The sequence below is a fragment of the Argopecten irradians genome, chromosome 3 (assembly GCF_041381155.1).
Source record: "Argopecten irradians isolate NY chromosome 3, Ai_NY, whole genome shotgun sequence".
Lineage (NCBI taxonomy): Eukaryota > Metazoa > Mollusca > Bivalvia > Pectinida > Pectinidae > Argopecten > Argopecten irradians.
Genome location: NC_091136.1, coordinates 37,774,328 through 37,784,382, shown reverse-complemented (window position 1 = coordinate 37,784,382; position 10,055 = coordinate 37,774,328). Strand labels below are relative to the sequence as shown.

The 10,055-nt window shown below is 36.0% G+C and overlaps 1 protein-coding gene across 3 annotated transcripts in view; it reads right to left on the bottom strand.

Annotated features, from left to right (window-relative positions):
• Positions 1 to 1,885: 1,885 nt before the first annotated feature.
• The window catches only part of LOC138318471 (atypical kinase COQ8B, mitochondrial-like), an 85,737-nt gene continuing 77,567 nt past the window's right edge, over positions 1,886 to 10,055 (bottom strand). For all 3 annotated transcript variants that reach the window (XM_069260841.1, XM_069260843.1, XM_069260842.1), the window contains exons 12-14: positions 6,656 to 6,763; positions 5,946 to 6,098; positions 1,886 to 3,019 (exon numbers count right to left, since the gene is read on the bottom strand). In XM_069260841.1, the coding sequence (XP_069116942.1) occupies positions 2,729 to 3,019; positions 5,946 to 6,098; positions 6,656 to 6,763 (552 nt within the window). In that variant the 3' untranslated portion in view covers positions 1,886 to 2,728. The remainder of the gene's footprint in view (positions 3,020 to 5,945; positions 6,099 to 6,655; positions 6,764 to 10,055) is intronic.

The window sequence follows — 10,055 nt, the reverse complement described above, 5'->3', positions numbered from 1 at the left end:
AGCTTGATTCGACAATAATTTATGGAGTTATTGCCCTTTGTACTAATAACTATTCTTGGACCTTGTGAACGCGATAACTTGAGTAAATATAAACCAAATGATTGCAAAATGGGACTAAATTTGGAATCTGAATTTTGTGGTTACTTAGATGAAATCTAATATCTCTATTTCTATGTGTCCATTAAAGAGATTGCTGTCCCTGTCTAATCATGGTTCTTCTGTGGCACATATCTGTAACAGTTGATTTGATCTGGGACTCTTTCAGATCAGGTTAATTTCTTCATCTTAATTTCAGTATCTTTCCAGTGTTCCTCCAAGTAGACATTGCTGTATCCTGGGAATGGGTTATAGTCCACACATATTTGGTGATATCCAAGTGTCTATAGAACTTTTTCAGCCTGGGTATCCATTGTTAATGTTATGGCTCTATGAGACAAAATGACATTAGGATTGTAAAGTCAATTAATTAACTGTATCCAGTTTCCAGGTCCCTGTGTATAGTATGTGTAGGGCAGTGGTGGGCTAGTGGTAAAGATGTCATGACATTTAACCAGAAGCCCTCCACCTCTGGGTCAAGTTTAAATATCAGTGGGGCAGTTGCCAGGTACTGATTGCTGGTTGATGTGTTTTTTCAGGGTACTCTGGCCTTCTTCCACCCATAAACTTGGCACGTCCTTAAATGACTCTGGCTGTTAACGAGTGTAGTGTGTGCTATTATGTGTATCAACTTTTCCTGTATCCTTTGGTATCGCTTTTCATGAGCATTGCAACATCTCTATTATTTAAGCATTGATGTAACTATTTTTTAACTTCATCCGGTTCATCCTCGATACTCCAGGGGTTCCGATCAACTACGATCTCTACACCCCTGGACTATCTCATAGTAAAACTGAGGGCAACAGAGCAGGTAATTTAGTTCTTTGATGTTCATCAAAAGAGCTGTATAACGGTGGACTGTGGTTGACTGTGTGGCTTTGATGTTAGGCGTCTCTCTCTGTGTAGTTTTCAAAGGAAATCTTTGCTAGCCTGTGATTGGTCAAATGTTTTTCGCTGAACTGCCTTCAATTTTACTATGAGATAGTCCAGGGGTGTAGAGATCATAAGTGATCGGAACCCCTGGAGTATTGAGGATGCATCCGGTTATGAAAGAAATTTTGTTTGCAAACTGTGTGAACCCTTGTAGCGGATTCTCACAAAAGTTTGCAAACAAAGTTTCTTTCATAACCCGATGAAGTTAAAAAATAGTTACATCAATGCTTATAATTAATTTTTCAGACTTCTTGATAATATAAAATACGTTTAAAAGTATTGATTTTCCAATGGATTATTTTTAATGAATCAATACGCAACGTTGACATCTCTATTGTGACGTCAAGATAACGTCGGTTTTCGCGCCATTCTCAGATTTTCCCCCCCATAGTTTATGAAGAAAAATGATCTGCCAATCAGAAAGTCGGATATACATTGTAGTATGAAAACATTGAGATTATTTTTTGAGTTGATATTATTAATTAGTAATCATGCTGGTATATTTCCATGTTATTTTTCACATTTGCATACAAACAGCAGATGGTTACATGGTACTTCAATCGAATAATTGCTTTAAAGATATGTTGATGTTTTTTTCTCTGGGGACTCCAGCTTTCCTACATCAGCAAAGCCTGGAGACACATGAATCCTTAAATGATCCTAGCTGTTTATATGATGTTAAAAACCACTAAATACTGGCAATTAAATTTCACATCCAAAGGAGGATTATTATTCCTAATTTAACCCATATTACGTCCCTGTATTCATTGAATATGTTAGACTTTCTTGATTATTAATTAGTAACAAAAATATGAGCAATTATATTTTATCTGGAAAGAAATTCACAAAAACTGTGTTATTGTATTGACAACTTTTAATGATATAAACATGTACATGTATTTCAAAATTTGATTGTAATTTGTACATTCCAATATTTGTTGCAGGCCTAATTTACAGCTAAGCACTATCAAATTTCATTACATATCTATAGATTGCAACATGGCCCAATTCCTAATGTATATAATAACATGCTCTAGACTATGCAATAAATTGAAATAATTACCTTGATCATCACAGCTGTAGCTACATAACCACTATATAGAATCCAACAATTGAAAGATAACTTATAATTCATGAGATTTACAAAAAAAGGTTTCCATCAATTTTGCAAGAGTTATCTCCCTTATATCAAACCAAACTCATTTCATGATGCTCGATTAGACTAGGTTATTCTCTACATGACATCTGCATATGGCAGAATGGAAACAGTAATAAGACTATAATCAAAATCTTTGAAAGTGTTTGTATTTGTCATTTAGCACTTTCTTATTCCAGAGTCTGATAAAGCAATTTTAACTGTTAGTCAAAACTTGGTCATATCATTATGTATCTATAGATTTTTTTTATATACTTTTAATTTTAACATGTTTTGAGAAAATGGGGCCATGGATTGGCAATTTCTACCTCTATTTGAGGAAAAAAACCACAATGTACTTTGAAATGGGAATGAAGCGCTTGATTAATGACTAACTAAAATGAGAAAGAGGAAACAAACTATCCTGGAAGACAAATCTATCAACAAGTAGATCAGACACACACTTCATTCCCAGACTAGAATTAACATTTATACAACACACAGATCATACCAACATACATTGCATTCATTATAACATCTATAGAGCTAAACTTGTACAATATATCACACTTCTGTTTCCAAATCGCCAAACTGATAATCTTTCCAAATTTGTTCGAATAGTTCTTTACACTGCACTCTGCTGCGGAGTTTCACACATAAGAGGAATGCTCCGGACATTTTGCGATGTAAGGAATAGGTTTCTACAGGAGGGGGACAAAGTCTCTGATCAGCCATCACAGGTATAATCTCTGTGATTCTCTTTGTCATATCCTGGGCACCAAAGTCAAACGGTTCATAGGATGCCAACGCTTCTCCGAGAATCTGAACAGCACTGACATGGGCCTCTTCCATGCTCTGAAAACAGAAACAGAAAGAAGACTTAATGAAAGAAAGAAGGAGATTTATAACATATTTTTCTCATAAATAGGATGGAAAATAGCTAATCCACATACATGGGATAGAGATAGCTAATCCACATACATGGGATAGAGATAGCTAATCCACTTACATAGGATGGAAATCGCTAATCCACTTACATAGGATGGAAGTCACAAATTCAAATACATGGGATGGAGATAGCTAATCCACATACATAGGATGGAGATAACTAATCATATACATAGGATGGAGATAGCTAATCCACATACATAGGATGGAAGTCAGCAACTATCACTTACATAGAATGGAGATAGCTAATCCACTTACATAGTATGGAAATCACTTATCCATATATATCATTACATGGATGGAAATCACTAATCCACATACATAGGATGTAGATAACCAATCATATACATATGATGGTGATACCTACTCCCACATACTTAGGATGGCAATAGCTAATCCACATACATGTAAATTAAACAATCCACATACATAGGATGGAGATAGCTAATCCACATACATAGGATGGAGATAGCTAATCCACATACATAGGATGGAGATAGCTAATCCACATACATAGGATGGAGATAACTAATCATATACATAGGATGGAGATAGCTAATCCACATACATAGATGGAGATAGCTAATCCATACATAGATGGAGATAGCTAATCCACATACATAGGATGGAGATAGCTAATCCACATACATAGGATGGAGATAGCTAATCCACATACATAGGATGGAGATAGCTAATCCACATACATAGGATGGAGATAGCTAATCACATACATAGGATGGAGATAGCTAATCCACATACATAGGATGGAGATAGCTAATCCACATACATAGGATGAATAGAAATCCACATACATAGGATGGAGATAGCTAATCACATACATAGGATGGAGATAGCTAATCCACATACATAGGATGGAGATAGCTAATCCACATACATAGGATGGAGATAGCTAATCCACATACATAGGATGGAGATAGCTAATCCACATACATAGATGGTAGATAGCTAATCCACATACATAGGATGGAGATAGCTAATCCACATACATAGGATGTAGATAGCTAATCCACACATACATAGGATGGAGATAGCTAATCCACATACATGTACATAGGATGTAGATAGCTAATCCACATACATAGGATGGAGATAGCTAATCCACATACATGTACATAGGATGTAGATAGCTAATCACATACACATCCACATACATAGGATGTAGATAGCTAATCCACATACATACATAGGATGGATGTAGATAGCTAATCCACATACATAGGATGTAGATAGCTAATCCACATACATGGTACATAGGATGTAGATAGCTAATCCACATACATAGGATGGAGATAGCTAATCCACATACATAGGATGGAGATAGCTAATCCACATACATAGGATGGAGATAGCTAATCCACATACATGGTACATAGGATGTAGATAGCTAATCCACATACATAGGATGGATAGCTAATCCACATACATAGATGTAGATAGCTAATCCACATACATAGGATGGAGATAGCTAATCCACATACATAGGATGGAGATAGCTAATCCACATACATGATACATAGGATGTAGATAGCTAATCCACATACATAGGATGGAGATAGCTAATCCACATACTTAGGATGGCAATAGCTAATCCACATACATAGGATGGAGATAGCTAATCCACATACATAGGATGGAGATAGCTAATCCACATACTTAGGATGGCAATAGCTAATCCACATACATAGGATGTAGATAGCTAATCCACATACTTAGGATGGCAATAGCTAATCCACATACATAGGATGGAATAGTTAATCCACATACATAGGATGTAGATAGCTAATCCACATACTTAGGATGGCAATAGCTAATCCACATACATAGGATGGAGATAGCTAATCCACATACATAGGATGGAGATAGCTAATCCACATACATAGGATGTAGATAGCTAATCCACATACATAGGATGGATAGCTAATCCACATACATAGGATGTAGATAGCTAATCCACATACATAGGATGTAGATAGCTAATCCACATACATGGATGTAGATAGCTAATCCACATACATAGGATGGAGATAGCTAATCTACATTACATAGGATGTAGATAGCTAATCCACATACATAGGATGGAGATAGCTAATCCACATACATGGTACATAGGATGTAGATAGCTAATCCACATACATGATACATAGGATGTAGATAGCTAATCCACATACATAGGATGGAGATAGCTAATCCACATACATAGGATGTAGATAGCTAATCTACATACATGGTACATAGGATGTAGATAGCTAATCCACATACATAGGATGTAGATAGCTAATCCACATACATAGGATGGAGATAGCTAATCCACATACATAGGATGTAGATAGCTAATCCACATACATGGTACATAGGATGTAGATAGCTAATCCACATACATGGTACATAGGATGTAGATAGCTAATCCACATACATGGTACATAGGATGGAGATAGCTAATCCACATACATAGGATGGAGATAGCTAATCCACATACATAGGATGGAGATAGCTAATCCACATACATAGGATGGAGATAGCTAATCCACATACATAGGATGGAGATAGCTAATCCACATACATAGGATGTAGATAGGTAATCCACATACATGGTACATAGGATGTAGATAGCTAATCCACATACATAGGATGAAGATAGCTAATCCACATACATAGGATGGAGATAGCTAATCCACATACATAGGATGGAGATAGCTAATCCTCCGGGCCCCAATGCGTTGCTCCCCTTACAATGTTAATGCTGACCATCTACATGTTTACATACAGAGGTGACCCTGTTAATTAACTAAGCCAATGAAGATTATGTTGTTACCTTGCTCTCATGGCCCGTCAGGAAGCCCACTTCCACAGAGTGTTTGAGAATACCCTCCAGATCCTGATCAGCGGCAGCACGGATTATCTTGATGTAACCATCCACAAATTTCTTATCAAACTCACGACTTGCTCCGAAGTCCAGCAGTACAATCTGGTCAAAACAACATTATTCAATTATAAAATCGAAACTCTAATACACATCAGTACAAAAATATTACAAAACAACATCATTCAATCAGAATGTCAGGCTTCATATTTTATGATTTATTCAAACAAAACATGTGTAGATTACTGATAGTGATTGTGTTTCCACTCCTGTGCCATGACAACCCTTCTTAGAATTGCTGACTGTACAAAATATTTGTTTACTGTTTACACTAACAGCTACAACAACTACATCTCTGAGTTTGATTGTGGAGGAAAGCCTGAGTTTCCAAAGAAAATCCATCTAGCAACTGCCCAACTGGGCTTCAAACTTGAGCACACAGTAAAGCATGGCATAATAAATAAGTCAACATTGACTATCAGAACCAATATCAGCTAACAGAAACAATATTTCATACAATGCATGTATTGCATGCTCCTTTTTGTACCCTCTCTACAGCTTGGAACATCATCTTTTGATTTGAATTTTTTCTCTCATATTCTTAAATGAAGAATTCATTAATCAAAATTTGACCATTTACTAGGGGAGATAATTAGCCTTACCTTGCCTGTATCTGGTTGGTACATAAAGTTGGACCAGTTGGGATCTGTCTGCATGAACCGGTAGACATACAGTTCCTTTAGGCATAGCTTTAAGATATCTGACCCAATCTGTAAAACAAACATACCTACATTGTAAAAAAAAATGAACAAAACAATAACTGTTGAATTCAGCAAAAGGTTGTGCATGTGTTATTGATGACTTTTATCAACAAGACATACACATGCTACTCCTGATGGAAAGAGCTGTAACTTACAGGAACAAAGTGTTTCTAAGAGTATATTGACACGATATCTTGTACACAACACTTTTTTATTTCAAAAAGAGTCGTAAGAGAACTTTGACCTTTAAGTGTTGTGTGACAGTGACTGTGTACAGTTGTACTCAGATGTTATGAAGGTTATAATAGTACATGAATGCAGTATCTTATAGTCTGTATAATCTCTCATTATTCATGCAATTACATGTGTAACAGGATTTTGTTTTCTTACAACAACCCCTTGATTCAGGCAAAACATAAGATGGTCAACAAGAGAACATAAAACATTTGTGTGTTATGTAAACTGTAAATGTACTTATTTTAGTGCAATCAAATTTTAGTTCAAATGTGGAAAACTTTGTGTGCAAGACTAGATTTCGAACCAAAGACCTTCAAACACTAGTTGGTTGAGCTATGCTGTCATATATGACTGACCTGTTCAGTCCCACTTTTGTCAGAATTGAGGGTTTGCCAGCTGTCAATCAAACCGTATGGGTACCACATGTGACTTTGCATTTTGTATTGTGTATGCTACAACATTTGCTATGATATTGAATGTGAGGGCACGAGGTGTGGCTACCTACTGCCTGGAGATCGGTCAATTATGGGAGATGGGCACTTATCACCTTACAGGTTTTTATCATCTATATATTACTATAGCTAAGGTGTAAAAAATGTATTATCACAGTGTAACATGTGACCGTAATCAAACAACCTTTGGATACAGCATAGGAGTTTGATTTGATCGTTATACAGACATATATACGGTAATATACATATAGAGGTGTCTCAGTATAACTTAGAATCATAAGCCTGTGGATAAAGTGTCCATTTAACTTGTGAAAATCAATCATCATCAAAACTGACAAGTACTGTATGAATCATCATTGCCATTACTGATAACAGGTCTAAAACAAAGAGGCTACATCAAAGGGATGTGTACTGAGAAAACAGATACACTCTTGATCAGCAACACAACATCCTTAAATGTGATCATCATAGGAAATAGAAAGTACATTGACTAAACCATTGACATTGACAGAATACACAACACGGACACAACAACCTAATTTTGTTTAGAGACCTCATTGTCGCTAAAGTGTTTCAATTAAACCTATTCCAAGAGCAAAACAATTCCAACAAAATCCTTTTAATTCTTTTTTTTCTTACTTTTGGTATCAGATTATACAGCATTAATTATCCTGCATGTTGTGATAAGTTACTGTCAGTATCTCATTGGTTTGCCTACAGTATATTATTATTATCAACTTATGATACACAGAATTTTTATTATACAAGGACATAGTCATTCAGATCCCCCGCCAATGGAGATATCAAAGCTGAAGTAAGTTTGATTGTGGAGACTTATTTGTATGAAAAAAACAGGAAAAAGGAAGTTGAGCTAAAGAAAGATGGAGTATAATTCAAGTAGAGCGGGGCTGCAATTTTTGAATCAGGTATACAGCCTTGATATTTGTTGGCGATAATTTTCCCGTTTTTTAAAAAATATTTTACTCTACGCAGTATTAAATTCAAGGTCTGTGTTGTCTAATGTCTTAAGATACATATATAATTCAAATTTGACTGCAGTTTTAAATTTGTATTTTCTTTCATCCACCAAATAACACTGCCACGAATATAATCCAAATGTTTTTCTTTCTTTTCTGGTAAGGGCAGATACAGCAAGGTGAATAGTTTTATGAATGTGAAGCATATAGGTGAAAAACTATTAACCTGTTTATAACTAGTACAATGACAGTGTCATGAAGGGCCTAAAAAGAATGTGTCTATGAAGTTTCGTGGAAATATCTCTGCTGGTTTTAGAGTTATGCTATGGAAATGAACCTGCTCCAAAAATATGATATTTTCAGCAATGTTTCTATGGTTACAGAAAAAAGCACAAAAAGAGAAAACCTTAATATAGCAAAAGACCATAAGAACAATGTGTCTATGAAGTTTCATGGAAATATCTCTGCTGGTTTTAGAGTTGTGCTCCGGAAACGATTCTTACACAAAAATCTGCCATTTTCAGCGACGTTTCAATGATTACAGAAAAAAGTACAAAAAGTGAAAACCTTAAAATAGCAAAAGGCACTACTAGACCATAAGACCAATGTGTCTATGAAGTTTCGTGGAAATATCTCTACTGGTTTTAGAGTTATGTTCCGGAAACCATTGGTACGGACGGACAGACGGATGGAAGGACGGAAGGACAGACGGCAGACGGAACCCATTTGTATATCCCCTGCCAACTTCGTTGGGCGGGGGATAATAACACCATAAATGTAAAGGTAGCTATGTGAAGCTAGAACACTATACATGTACTTCAGCTTAAAATATCCTCTAGATTACTGACTGAATTTTGAAGCAATTGATGAAACCAAATAAAAACATGTAAATTCCTTCATATTTCACCATTTCAATTGGATGTTACGTATAAATCACTTGTGGTTTACAGGAAATCTCTCAGATATGATCAACAGGCCTTATCTATTGGAGCAGACGTTATAGATTTTTAATCATATCTGAAATGCAAATTTGTTTTTCCAAATGATGGAGATTTATTCAGGAATTGGATATAAACTGACATGACATGCAATCTGTCCTAACACTGTATCCCTTATAAGGGTCTCCTGTGCCAAACGCGCCGGCACCATTACTGCCCATTCAGATAGCGTTTCTGTCCGTCAGTGTTTCTGTGAAATTTGTCGGATTCAGACTTTTAACATTCAACTTACAGTGAATGCTATTCAAGTTCTGTCTCCTGTATATAACGTCCAATCTCAACATGGCAAGGTACGTACTTACAGGGATGTTTCCTACTGGCACCATCACCTCGACTCAAAAGTACATCACTCATGCTGAAGTATTCAGCTTTAAAAAAAAATAGAATGTCCTTAACCTTTGGAGGATTGACCAATAGGGACTGTCCTTAACCTTTGGAGGATTGACCAATAGGGACAGCTCTATATGTGTATCTGAAAATTGTGTAACCGTTATGATATAAATGCAGGCATAAACCCCAAAAATAAAATGTACTTTCCCTCCAAACTGTGCATTAGGCTGTACATTTGTCATCAGCTAACAGGATGGGGTCATAAAGTTTGGAGTTAAAGCACACCTCAGACTGTTACTATTTATAA